The sequence below is a fragment of the Argentina silus genome (assembly GCF_951799395.1).
Source record: "Argentina silus genome assembly, chromosome: 4".
Taxonomy (NCBI): domain Eukaryota; kingdom Metazoa; phylum Chordata; class Actinopteri; order Argentiniformes; family Argentinidae; genus Argentina; species Argentina silus.
The window spans coordinates 1,529,229-1,544,510 of NC_139658.1; the positions used below are offsets into that span (position 1 = coordinate 1,529,229).

Below are 15,282 nucleotides of genomic sequence, written 5' to 3' on the forward strand. Positions count from 1 at the left end.
TAGCATGTACAGTAGCATAGTTCAGTGGCTCTTAAACCTTAATCCAGGCTACCTAGTAACCACAGAGCCACAGAGGGTAAAGAAACTTCTCCAGAGACTCTGGAAAAGACAGAAAGTTGGTTGGCTGGCTGGGAGACACGGTCACAGCGGTCTCCTCAAATGACCAGTTACTCTAGGTGCCCATGTGCTGATGATCCATCACTAAACAATTTAAATGGATTAGGCAGAGCTTGAAGGCCCATTGCCAAATGCTAAAAAAGCCAAAGGCATAAATATCCCAGAGTTACAGGGGCTTAAATATTTTCATACCTGATGATTTCAGGTGTATGTCGTGCCAGCAGGTTAATATGTTGGTTCTGTCACATTCCAAAATTCTAATTACCTTCATCTCTGTCCTCCTCTTAAATCAGAATTTGCTGACCAAGGTACATAAACCACTGGGGAAAGACATAGGATCAATGAAACGGACCAGAGACAGGCTTTAAAACATGAGGTATTGTTTAGAGACTGTAGAGTACTGTCTCAGAGGCCACTGTGGCTCCCACATCATCACCTCAATGGCATTGATAAACAGATGCCTCAAAATAAATCAACTTACTCAGCATTCATCTATAACATTTTATGCTTCACACAGGAACATTTTCAGTTCAAGGCGACACTGATATAATTATATGAATCAAATAATTTGCTGTTTATCGTGTGTCTCCAAGCAAGTGAAAGCAACAGAGCATGATTGCATATGTGTTGGGACCCACAGTAGGGACAGACAGTGGGAGGTTGTGAGCAGCTCTGCATATGGTCCAGAGTCCTAGAGGAATCAGGGTACCGCCTGCCCACCAGTGTGGCCCACCTGCTCCCCTTCAGAGCCAAATCTTGTCCCCATGCTGGGAACACTTCCTGATTCATTATAGTATACACAGCAGGTCACACACACACACACACACACACACACACACACACACACACACGTCATCACGTTTGGTGCATAAACCAACATTTAAATAATTCTGGGCACTGATGCGTGTCTCACACACACAGTAGGACAATATTTGTCTTGCCCTAAAAGATAGAGACCACAGTCCAAGAGGACTGGGACCAAAAGCCAGCCTCTCCTCTCTCTGCCTCTGTTTTCCCTCAGTCCATGGTAGTTTATTCTGCACTGCAGATGGGGTGGTTGCTAAAGTGAGTCTCTGTCCATGCACCAAAAACTCATGCTTTTATGTTGGAGTAGAAAGATACGGATGCCTGAGAGACAGTGGATTAGAGCAGTGGAGAGCAAATGTGTCTTTATCATCCATGTCAGAGAGGGCATGATGCTCAGGAAGTCAAAGACAAAATCATTTAGAGTATATCATAAGCCTAGTGGGCAGCTATTCTAGGGATTGGTAATTGAGAATTCAAATAAAATAACAAAAACTTAAACAAATCAGAAACAATAACACAACAACTATTTCTGTCCAATAACATCTCCTTGAGAACTGCTATCTTCTCCTTTGTTAAAGTGACATTAAATCAGATCACACAGCAACCAGACATCCTCTGTTTCATAACCCCCCTGTCCTTGGTTATAAACAAATGCATCACTATAAGAAATGAGTCAGGCTCATTTACAGTAAAACTACAGCAGAACAGAGGGACCAGTACAAATGTGAGCTGAGAGAATGTCCACAGCACTGAAAGCACATGGGTCAGTTTTCTGAGGCAGCACGCTTGCCATTTGCAGTGTATGCTAATGGAGCAGGGAGAGCAGCCTTGCTGCTCTACAAAAACACTACTATCCACCACAAAGTGGTGATGATGTTTCCTTACTCCCACGTGGATGACAAAGCCCACCTCTGAGACCTTCATCCAGTCAATAGTAGCAGTCTGAATCTATATATATATATTTCTCCCTTTCTTTCCTGCCGTCTAGGTGCTGATACAGTAAATATGTTGTTGGTAGTTCTGCTCAGAGAGAGAGAGGCTCATGTAACACATTGGGAGCAGGCAGAGTGGGGGGAGCGGGAGCTAGGTGACTCAGAGCATGTGACAGGGGTCAATATGGTAGGAGGTGGTGGTGAGATGAATGACTGAGGTGTGAATCCTTGCCGTTAATGGAGGCATCCACCCCCATCAGCTCCTCTACTGATGGCATTGATCATCTCAGTGCATCTCTCTCTCCTGCTCCCCCCCCCCCCCCCCCCTCTCTCTCGCTCTAGCTCTCTCTCTGTCTCTCTCTATTTCTCTATTCAGTTCTCCATTATTAGATGTTAAAATCCCATTATGTGTGTTTCTATATCATAGCTTTCTAAACCCTAAACTAAACCAAACCCTGTTTGGTTATGTACAGAACATTGAAGTGCTTAAATTTGCATCTGCAACATGTTGATACCACACTGATACACAGTAATAAAACAGAAATAAAGCAGCTAAGATAAAGTAGAATTCTCCACAAAGGTGAGCAAACCTTTTACCCATTTTAAGCACAGACCAGGCCTCGCTGACATTATGGATATCTGAAATGATTCACACTTCACAGCTAATCTGACCATTTTCTGTGCCTGTTGTTTGTTGCCTTGGTTACAAAGTCCTTCAATGGCATCATAGTACAGTACGGTTCCTGCTGAATGCAGAGAGCAGCGTCAATTGGTTCGGAGGAGGAGGATGTATGTTATGTTATGCTGTATGGAGCTAAATTTAGGAGCGTGCTTGCTCGCACACTCATCTGTCAGAATCAAAGGGTTTGTTTTTGTGTTGGAGTAGCAAGAACAAATGAATCTTTCTGTACATTATCACATGGATTTGATCTTATGTCCTTTGCGTGAGCAGAGTAAAAACAGTCAATGAAAATGATGAGAATAGTTTGAACAGCCTTCTCCTCCATGTCCACCACCTGTCTGAGTTTTGGATGAGTAGATTTCCTTCTGCTGCTCCCTTCATCTCCCTCAATTCTCTCCACTGTATATCTGCTCCTCCAAAGGCCTACCAAAGTCAGCAGTGTGTCATCTACCCAAAGTCTGATCCCCCCCCAGGTACCTCTGAAAGTACAGGGGAGGAGTGTACTCTGAAAGTTTGCCTCCTTCTGTACGACAGTGTATTAACTATTTGTTCTTGTTGAGTATCCAGGCTAAGAGCCGTCAAGTGTGAGACAAGACTGTTAAAGTGTGTTCTCCCTGGGTTTTTTTTTTTTTTTTTTTTTTTTTTTTTTTGTTTCTTGTTTGTTTTTTTGGTTTGTTTCTTGTTCTGTCTCGTGTTGTACTTGTTGTTTCTGTTGGTATGATGTAAACAATAAAAAAAATTGATCACAAAAAAAAAAGACTGTGAAAGTGTCACCTTGTCAACTCACTGCTCAAATAGATCAGCATAGAGTATTCAGAAGTGCATCTTGGGAGACTAAAGTGATGACCTCCTCTTCTTCTTTCCTTGCTTTCATCTGTACTGATCAGAGAACTAAAAGGTAAGAGAAAGCAATATTGGTGGATGCCTACCAAAAATTTGCTTTCACCTACCAGCTTCTTTCAAATCAGTGTAAACAAAGTAGAGGAGGACAGAAGAAATGCTTTTGCCAAGTGTCCCAAACATCCCTACACTCCATCCTGACAAGGCTGTCACCAGAGCAACATTAACCCCCTGACCTTGGGGTCAGCTGGGACAGTGTCAGTACTGATCCTGTCAAAGACATGAAAAACTACCATGGGGGGGGCTCTCTTTCCATCGCCTGGTCAATTGTAGTCAGGCAAATGCCATAGCAGTGCGTGTCTTCGTCATGAGGCTTTAATGAAAATTGATTTTTCCCTGTCCTTCACCTATAAGACTTGCAATTAGAGTGTAAAGAACTGCCTTCACATTGGGAAGACAAGGCAAAATTACATGGAGATGGAGAGTGACAATAACTTATGCAGGCAATTGTATGCGCATGTCTTTGTCAATCAGTGAATGTTCCCCCAGATCAGGACCAAATGTTCCATATGCCATACAATTTACATCAGTGCTCTCTCGAGGTTGGTTGGGGTAGAAAAATTGCCTTTTGAAAAACGTCATTGGAAATGCATCGTGATTCGTCTGGCATAAAACGAGAACCACATTCTGAAGCCCAGAGTTGATTAGAAAAATGTCACCATATAGAATTACCTTCCTTTCTTTAACCGATAGTATTATCATAGAATGAAATGTCAGTCTTCTCCACTGTAGGACGCCACCAACAAACATCACAATAACCCCTTTCTCGTTTTTCCTTCTTTAAACGTTTCTCACAATAATCTCAATCCATCATCCCCTTTATCTTTTCAGCCACCTCCATTCCCACTACTGTTTTGAATGAGAAAATGACTGTGGAAGGGTTGTGTTGGCAAGCTGGAGTGGAGATAACTTAAAGATGGCAGTAGCACTGTGCACAGGGGGCCCATTATTTCTGATCAACAGTGGAGAGGAGAGGATGCACCATATCAAGACAGTAGTAACGTCACCACTCCTCTTTGCATAAGCGACTCACTGAAAGATGAAAATGTCTACAGTGGCAGTATGAATCAATGGCGAGGTGAAATATTAATCACTTTCCATTTAAAATTCCCCTTTAAATTTGCTATTTGTGGATGCTAGCCGGGGTGGCTCTTTGAAGCCGCATGGTACCACCAGCAACCCTTTCAGTAAAGAAGAGCTTTGAGGGCAAAAAAGACTTGTCTGATTTCCCCAAAATGACTGTTCTTCTCCTCCCCTCTCCCTCATTCTTTCCAATTGGTGGAATCAATCTCACTCTATAAAACAGAGGATGGTGTCCACCTTTCCACTACATTACTCCCACTCATAAAGAGAAGTATTGGACCTGAGGAGACTGATTGCCACATGATGCCAAAGGTGATCTATCATCCCCGCTCCATCTTGTCTCTACGTTTGTGTGAACACATCCACAGGCCTCTCCACTCTCTCCAACGTATGTTACACGATAGTGAACTGTGACCAAGGCCACATGTCACAGCCTGGATCTGCATGGCCTTGTGATGATTGATGAACCAATGCTGATGACTTCAGTATCAGACAACTGGAGGCAGAGAAAGAGTAGGAAGTAAGTACAGTGTAGTATTCTGTAGGCCTACTACTCTAATTTGTAGAAGTACAATGTACTCAACGCAGCAATTCAGAGCTACTATATAGCAACTATAGTTGAAACACCCAATTAATCTGAAATGTGACATTAATTGGACACAGTACAATTACTTTGTCTTCATTTCTCAAAACCAACAGTTGACACTGAACACCTACAGTATAACAGGTAAACAGTGATGTGATGTAATGTGATATGACGCAGCCCCTCAACCTTCCATCTCCCACTAACTCTCTTACAGTAATACAGATTCAGGATGATATATGAGTGATTCCATGTGTACTGTAATGTGTCTGTCCACGTACTGAGCCAGTGACATTTACTGGCGCATATGGTAAATAATTAACTGGCAGACTGAGATGACATTTGTCTCTACAGTATACTGTATGTGCACTGATGGGCATTTACAAAACTGAATGTCAGCATATAATCATCTACGGTGGCATCTCATTTAGAGTATGTGCTGCTATGTACTGTATGAGCTAACATACATCATACTGTACAGGCTAATAATGGTAAACAGTCTTGGCATATGGAGGTATGGCCACTGAAGTGCTGCTCACAATCATATTGATTCTACTTGACTAAAACTACAGCAGGGTGAATAGATATTCAACAGTGTCAATATAACCTTTCCTCTGTTGTCTTTACTTTCCAAGGCAAATGAGGACAGTTAATGATCTGCATATAGTAAGTCGATAACAGCAGTGAAATACAACACAAGCAGTGCATTATAATGGGGCACATCAGGGAACAATATTACACACTGACGCAGAGATAATAGAGAGGCTCCGTTATTGGAGTCCTTGCATAAACATCGGATTTATCATTATTTAAGGTTCTATTGAATCAGACACAATAACCAGGATTCAAACATGTTTTGTTTTGTTTTTTAAAATAACATCAAATAAAAAGAAAATTAAAAAAGCAAAACCTTGAATGAAAAACGATTGTATTTCTGTGAAAAAGACTGCTGCTTGGTTTTATTTAGCTGTCCCTTTAGGTCACATGTAAAACATGTATGCAACAGTAAAAGATGTGTTGAATGCCAACACACATTCTGAGGCAATCAGTTATGCAAAGTCAATATCATGGTATCAGCCGTAGCTGAACATTACAAGCCTTTGATTCTACACTTCAAAGCGAGACACTATACAGTACTCTCAATTCACTTACGGTCCTGGTGAAATAAGTTTTATCTTATTACTTAAGATCTATCACTTTCAAAACTCTTTGGATGTTATCTCTGACTTGAGTCATTAAACACTCTTGTCTGTGGTAATATGAAACCTTCACTCCACCCAAAAACCTTTTATTCTCATGCTCACAACAACAGTCCCATCATTCAAACTTCAATCTAATGAAATACCATAGTGAGAGCATCCACTGCACTCTAATATTGCTGCCCTTGTCTCTTCATACTGACAATGTTTCAGCTTGATGTCAAGACGTGTAATTCATCTTCAGTAGAGTGGAGGGGTGAGTGACCTTGCCATCAGAAAGGCTCCCAGGGAAAGAGACACCCTACCAATCCACTTGGAATCAAATCAATTGGAGAGCTGGCTTTGACCACAACCACTGCTGTAGGAGAGAGAGCCACAGTACAACCAGGGACTATTTTTCATATCTTAAATATTGTATTATTGGAAAAAGTATTCATGATTAATCAAACATATTTTAAAAACATGTACTGCAGCTACTTCTAGTGTCAGCCTCTATTGATAATTTCTCATTTAGGTAGCACCGTTATGATGATGTGTGTTTATAATATGTAAGTAATATAACTTAGCATTTGTAGAACCACCATTACATTTTGACAGACATATTTTGCATTCACTTCTCTCAAACACACACACACACACACACACACACACACACACACACACACACACACACACACACACACACACACACAAACAAACAAACACAATCAACTCCCACAAAGGCATAAGCAGATAAACTGAGAGCGCCTTTCCCTGGGGGTCTAATTGTGTACAAACTGTGAAGTGGATATGTGAACTGTGAATGTAGTCTGCTGCTCTATCCAGCGGCTGCTGCTTTTGGCCACCTGGGGCCTAGATCAGGACCCCTTCTGGTAGCTCATGAGGTACGAAGCGGATGCAGCTCACGAGTGACCCAATGTGCACGCTTCATCTTAAAAGCCCCCAGAGACTAAGCCTTAGAGACTCAGCATATGGATGAATGGCATCAACGTACAGCAGAAATGCATCCACAATGAAGTCTTTTTCATGTATCATACAGTATATATACTGCATATACTGTATAGGCTACAGAGGGGAATTTCAAGCAGGGGATTTCAGACTGTGTGCATAGTGTGTGTGTATGGAATCATATAAAGGAATTGACAGTGATATGAATATTTAAAATGTCATATATTATTTTTTCTTCATTTTGTCACTAATGCCATTACACTACTAAAATTCCTCTGGAGCTGGAATATAGGGGTCACAACTAAATGTTCAATGAGCATGGTGTTAATGTTTCACACAACGTTGTTTCATGAGCCTTCTAACGGCTACCAAACAAGAGTGTGGCAGTACATTATTGCTTATCTTCATGGGGTGACTAATGAATAGGACATCCATACATTAGTGTCTGGCCCTACAGTATGTAATAAGGCAGAGTGACGAAGTGAATGTGGCATCTGCCCCACAAGGAGACAGAAATGGGTAATTCAACAATATACTTTATGTCAGTCCAGGTCTACAGTATTGATTTCACATTTGAGATTGAAAGAAAAAGGTTCTTACAATTAATACTGAATACTGACTGGTAAATGAGTAGCCTGGCTTGCCATAATAGACTACCCTGACAGTTTATGTAGTGAAAATGTTAGATTATAGCCCTCACTGTAATCCAATTGAAATAACAGAAAGAGGATGGAATCGACCTCCCTTTAACACTGTAAAAAAAAAACATAAACTGAGTGTCAAACTGTGCATTCTTTCTCGTTGGCGTGCCAGTTGCTCTCAATAGCTCCACTGTACATGGAGACAAAGTTTGCTTCCTTTCCAATAGATTATGATAACTAATATGCAAACATATCAAAAACTTTTTAATCAAACTGCAATTGGATTACTTGAACGCTGCGCTAAAGGTAGCAGCATCAGCACCTAACCCTGCCGTGATGTGCATCATCAGCACCCCAAGGATATAGAAAACATGTTCGGTGTCCAGGAATTTCACAAGAGGAAATGAGACAGCAGTTATAGCCTACTAAAACAAGATCCGTACATCCCCTTTTCCTGGAAAAACGTGTGTGTGGTGATGCAGAGGTATGAACATGTTTTTTTTTTTTTTATGGAAACAAATAAATAAATGCAGTCAATCATTCACCGTACAACAACATACAGTAGTTGCTGTAAGTATCGTTCACCCTACAACTACATACATAGTGTAAGTATCAACATGTTGGCACGCACCGCACCGTGTAGCATCATACTCACTTTTCCAATTAAAAGTCAATGTATGATTAAAAAAAACATTACATGAAATAAGAATGTCCCTCTCCCAACAAAGTGTTTTTGGAAACCTATGCGGTGCGATGACGTTTATATCTATTATATAACTTTTTTTTAACAGTGATGTAGCCTATATGACACCTGTATCAACAGGAGGCACAGGTACCCTAATAATATACAAAGATTTGGGCTACCGAATTAGATTAGGCTCAAATCCAGTTGTGTGCGCTCAGTGTTAAAGCTTGGTGATAACATAATGACAGCCAACTATTTCGTACAGTCTATCATAATGCGTAAATTCTGGTGCATCGTTCCTCTTCACTTTCACGTAAAAATGCTTTATTATTTTATTACTTGCCACTGTACAGTAGATTGAAGCAGCAATGTACAGCAAATGGATTGTCTTAAATGTTATCAATGCGGAGCTAGCGCGAAATAAAGAAGTGATAGTTTAGTGGTGTTTTCACACAAAGACTTTATGAGACATCATATTATATATATATATATATATATATATATATATATATATATATATATATATATATATATATATATTCATGTATATTAAAAGGAATGCAGCTTCCTTTCAAAACGAGTTCAGACTAAATGTAAATTACTGTGAACATCAAACTCAAATTGCTGGAACTTACCTTGACAAGAAATTTCACAGTAAACGTAGAATCCACCTTTTGACACTCAGAGTGTAGCTTCAGGTATACCGATCGGCCCTTTGAACTTGGTTAAACTACTTTTTCTGACTAAAACAGCACGACCTGTAAATTCCAGTGCATTTGTACCATCTGTTATGCCTTGTGCGTCGAGCTCTGCTTGGCGAGGGAACAAGGGGCGGAATTACAGTAGATTGCGCACGATGAAGCGCGCGAGTGTGGGCAGAGAGAGGGAGTGAATTAGAACGAGTTAATCTTACAGTCATCTATGGGTGTGGCAATTTAACAAACCCACGCAATTTGCAATGCTTGAAATCGACAGTTATTATAAGCCTTGGAGTAAAGTGCACTGTGTCTCAAGTCCAGGTGGTGACAGTCTCCGAAGGATACTCATTTCTGGTTAATGATAACAAATTCAAAAATTTAAATTACCTCCTCCATTTCAACCATACACTGCTACAAGTTGGCCTTTAAGTATTGATCTTTCCTTCTCTAAGTAGGTTAAGTGTTTCCATTCCTAGGGGAGCCCTGTGCCCAAAACACCTATGACTGGCTGGCTGATTATCAAAGGCATACCCACACCATATTCCTCTGAATGCAGTTGCGTCTTAAATATATTCCAAAATAAGACATTCGTAATTTCCCATAAGTATTATTTCATGATACGTTTATTATTTTATGTTTAATAAATACTCTATACTCTTGCTTGAACATACTGCACCGGTTCCTAAACATTAAATTACGAGTTGTTGTTTGTTTGTGTGTTAAATGAAATATTGTTTAGAGTGGGATGTAGGGATCTGATAGTGTGCTCTCATCTAAACTACAATGCACAGAGAGGCATACTGTATGCACCAGGCAGCGAATTGTTGTTAGAATTAAAGCCATCCTCTAACATTTAGAGACTAAACCAAATCCCCTAGGGTCTGTATGTCCATGCAAATTATAGATAACACGTCAAATAAAATGTACATAAGTATGTTGCAAGGCAACATTTATGTGCACAGAACAAGACATCAGATGCTAAAAGATAAAGACAATGAATGTATCTATTATGTTCCAGATACATACTGCACCACATATCTGTCTGGAAAAATCAATCAAACAACAATGGAGTTGTTATTAATATGGAGAGACTAGAGAGAGTAAAGAGAAGAAATACAATAATGCATTGAATTAACATGTTTTACAAGTGCAGCCACAGAGGTCTACTTAAAAACACATTATGTATATTGTTTTATCAATACCTATTTATTTTTCCAAACACCATGCCTATTTGATACAAATCTAGTAGCTCTCAGTTCTAAAAGCATTTTTTGCGCACCACACGGCAGCCCTCTTCCAGGTACTCTTGTTTCTGCACCCACATGGGCTGGAAAGCACTGAGGCAGGTGATGATGGAGCCCCCCACCCAGGAGGAGAACTCTTGATGGGCTGCAGACAGCACTCTGATCCTGGACTCCCGGGGGGCCAGTTTCTCCATCTCCATCTGCAGTCGCTCAGAAAAGCCGTTGAACAACGAGGAGCCGCCACAAACCACCACATTTCCCATTAAGGCCTCCCACCACTCGGGGGCACACTTCTGCAGGCTGTTCATGGCCATGATATGCACCCCGGGCTGGGAGACTCCTGCTATGGACGGGCAGAAGAGGATCTCAGCGCAATGGAAACGCTCGTTGCCCAGGGTCACGCTGGTCCCATCGGGGAGTTGGTAATCCAGTGGTTGGCCTCCCTCCTCCACCTTCAGCTCTGCTTCAATGTCCTGGGAGATGAAGCAGGTCTGCCTCTTCATCTCCTGCAATGAGAACTCCTGCTGAGTGGAGTGGCCATGGCCACATTCTGCCAACAGTTTGCTTAGATAGTCAGTCACACCCTGTCCAGCCAGGTCCATGTGAAAGGTGGCATGGGGTAAGCAGTAACTGTTGTAGACTGGGGAGACAGAGGTGCAGTCAGCCCCAGAGTCCACCACTAGACCACTAACCAATCCATATGAGTACATGGTCAGCACAGGCTGATGGCTAACATACATTGCTGTGGCCTCAAACTCCTCAAAGAGAAGCTCAGCTGTTTTCTCCCGACTAGAGATGGGGGAGAATGCTGGATCTGTCACCAGGATGCCATGCTCTTTGGGACAGACCTGCAGCTCCTCATAGAGTAAGTGACTCCATAGCTTTTCCATGGAATCCCAGTCAGTTATGATTCCATTGGTGATAGCCCTCTTGAGAATGACATCTTTGCTTGGAATGTTGTTCCCAAAATAACATTCTGTCTGGTCCTTTCCCAATCCAACCACTGACCTGACCACAGCACGGGGCTTCTCATCTCCAGAAAAGCCAGCTCTGGTGGAGCCAGATCCAAAGTCAATTATGATAGCAATATTCTGCTGAAAGTCTCCACAGCTATCCATTGCAGGATAGTCTCTGTTCTTTGTTTTTTAAATGAAAATCAAATCAGAAGTTATTTTTGTTTGTCTAATTTTTCTTAATATGTCCACAACAATGTTGTCCCTCTTGACACAAATGGTTAGAGATATTGTGCTGTATGACTTGTGTAGTGTGTTTGTCACAAAGCCAGTGACATCACAAGTGGCCTTGTAGCATCACAACGGTGCTCCAGCCTGGGTTACTATGGCAACGAGTGATCACAGGGTTATTTTTCTGCATTTGTGAACATTATTGGGAGATGACAGGGGAAAGCTATCATGATGATTATATAATCAGTTACCACCAAAAGTCATTGATCAAACATGCCTCCAACCTCAAGTTTTTTGTTTCAAACTAAATTGAATGAATTCCATCAAATCATTTTATGTTGACACAACTCTTCATAAACTGGAAAGAAAACCTCATTTTAAGAAAAAGGAGAAAGTACATTTGCTTTATTTCAATCACATACACATGTGCATGTATTTAAAAGCATGTCAGTGGATAGGATGAAATACAGCCTTATCCTGAGAAACCCCACTGGGGTGTCAAATGAGGGACACATTGCTGATCTGATATCCTTCATATTCGGGGTGTGCAGGTGACACTTTATTGCCTTTTAAAGGTCAGACCTGGAGGCACTTGCAGCAATATAAGCATCAGATTATATGCCGTCCTAGTAGAACAAAACCTGTTTGAATATAGTCACAATCATTAACTGTGTGATTTACAGTTAATGTACATACAAGAGAGAGGGGAGAATAGAGAGCAATGTGCAGGAAGAGACTGTACCTAATGGATGATTCTCTCTCTCTCTCTCTCTCTCTCTCTCTCTCTCTCTCTCTCTCTCTCTCTCTTCCAATTCTGTCTTTCTTTCAGACATTCTGTACCAAACATTTGTTTGTGATGGCGACAGCATTGTAAATATCTCTCAGGCTCACTCAATTCCTCAGCTTTGAAGGAGAAATTCTTTATCTCTTTGGTCGAGGCTCGGTAAACGATTTTTCCTTTGAGTGGCTTTTCCTTGGGGAAATAAAACCACATGAAATGATATGATTCCATGACATGGGCAGTCATTACCTAGCATTAGCCTCTTCACTTATATCTAGGAAGAAGATTAATGTTGCTATCCAAAGTCAGCATAGCACTGAGAGGCCTGTTAACCTTGAGGTGCGATGTTTTTGCATCCAGTACACATCATACCCTACAGCGCAATTGAAATAAGGCTGAACAAAAGACATTCCACGTATGAAGGAACTGGCCAGTTTGAATTTAAGATATACATGAGATTAACAGAGCAAGAGAGAGGTTTCAATGTTGGTAATTATTAAAAACAATGGTATTGTAGCAAATTTACTTATGAAACAATCTGACAGAGGTTGTTTCTTTATGCCGCAGCTCAGCATTAGGTTAACATGAAAGAAGAGGGCAAACTCCAAAGTCACTCCAATCTAATCACACACATACTGTACCTATAGCATCCTCACTCTGCTGGGTTAACCTACAAATGTCACCTATGGAGTCAAATGTCACCTATGGAGCCCCCCCATGGCTACTGTTATGAAATAGTATAATCAGAAGCTGTATGTTTCTGTCTCTTGGGCGAAGGTGATCTTGGCTAAAGGGGTCAACAGTTTACAGATGTAAGTCACTAGCCTTAGAGTGAGAGCAGGTATTCACCTCCTGTTACACGCATGGGAGAAGTAACAGGCTTGCATAATGTTGTGGCCATTAGAATTCAAACTAAAGTATAACAACACATGACTCATATTAATTTACCACATTACAATAGTTTACTAGAATTCAAGGTCAAGAAATAATTAACTCCCTGATGAGGACTGTCTGTCACTATGACACAGATGCCAGTCCACAATGCCTTATTTGAGAGTGGTTTAATCTTTTAAAGTGGGCACTCCATCTGCCCACTAAATTCAATAACAACAATGCAGTACTTTATATCATACAAATCTAATTTTACAGGCATTCATCAATGATTAAAGCAAAAAGAGATTGCAGCCAAACGCCCACTATCCATTTTTTGCTATTGTGTTTTACTGTTATGTACAATGTCATGTTTCTTCGTGTCATGTGGACCCCAGGAAGAGTGGACCCCAGGAATATATATATATATATATATATATATATATATGTGAATCAATAAATAAATAAATATGTCTGTTTTAAGTTTCTGTCTTTAGAGGAGCGGCTTTGGGTTTTGGTGGATGTTGCATCAAATAAGTTGAATCAAGGTGGACATGGCCATTCCTCTCTGCTCAGTAAAGTAAATTACTTTCTGCTAGATAAGCATGTTTGTATCGAACCTAAAAAATGATGGAGCTCCCAGGCCTGTACAATGACAGGCATACAGCCAAGTGGCAGAGCTTTCATACTATTCATTGAAATCTCTCCCAGTCTATTTACATATCGCAGGTATATTGATACTTGCCAGGATCCTCTGTGCTATTTTTGGCTCCTCAGATATACTGCAGTAAGCTCATTTTTGTCTGCAGCTTTGAGGGTTTTATACAGCATACTGTATGGGGGTGAATACAGTATCCATGTATGCATCCGTGTGTGCAATGAAGAGCTACTGGTTCTCTCTATGAAAATCATAGAAATGACGAGGATGTTGATTGTGATTCCATTGATGAAAACCACAACTACACAGACAACATAAAAACATAATGCATGTTCATATTTTATATTGTACATGTCAAAGGATATTTACTGTAGCAACGCTCCACCCATTGCTTTTAAGGCTAATTGACCAAGGTAATAGCTGGTAAATCCTAAAGCTATGCGCAATAACAGAGATTTAAAAGGACACTGTTATTGAGAGCCTCTAATTATATGGAATGATATCCTTGTAGTGCATAAAGCAATGTATATTTCCCGTCTTGCTAAGATTGGCTAATACCTCCAGTGAAATAGACATTTCTTTTAAAAATCTGTGAAGAACTTCCGAACATAACAATCACATTTCAAAGTTGGGCTTATTTATTTGAACTTAGCTGTGGTACTTTTCTGACACTTAGCCGGCAATAATCAGAAAACTATTAGATTAGATATGCACCTGCCAGAGGCCCTGTTGTGACATACGTCATTCAGGGTGGGCCCCAGACTGTGTCAGCTATGCTAATAGCCTGTCTCCTGGGGAGGCAAGCCAAAGAGCCAGCTGTGGTCAGGTCTGCATGGACAGGGAACCTGAAGCTGCCTTAATGTTTAACATTCACCTCCGACAGGTCTCAGGCCCCCTGTGTTTAACAGCCGTCAGTGTGTGGGTACTGACAGCCTGCATCAAGGGCACAGGGAACACGTCCCCTCTTAGCTACCTTACTGGAGATGACTGGGCCAGAGGGAGGAGGAGAAAGGAGAGATCCAGTGACAGATTGAAATCTGAAGAAAAAGAGTGCCTTTGTGTCGAAAACATCAGTTTATGTTTTTATTTTTATACTTGCCAGTGCAGGGGAACAAAAACTCCCATAAACATTTTTATTTGAATCTGAATATGTGGAGATGAAATGTGTGTGTATCAAATGATCCTTTTCCATACTGAAAAAAGGCTTTAAACAATGCATTCGCTGAGGAATGTGGCCTTTGAGCAGTGACCCATTATGGCAGTCAAAGTT

At 40.9% G+C, this 15,282-nt stretch overlaps 1 protein-coding gene across 1 annotated transcript; it reads right to left on the bottom strand.

Annotated features, from left to right (window-relative positions):
• Nucleotides 1-10,533: 10,533 nt before the first annotated feature.
• On the bottom strand, nt 10,534-11,637 carry LOC310802978 (uncharacterized protein; the record flags this gene model as incomplete). The annotated part of the gene is made up of 1 exon (XM_083667614.1): nt 10,534-11,637. One exon carries the CDS (start codon nt 11,635-11,637, stop codon nt 10,534-10,536), a length of 1,104 nt encoding a protein of 367 aa, XP_083523740.1.
• Nucleotides 11,638-15,282: the final 3,645 nt, after the last annotated feature.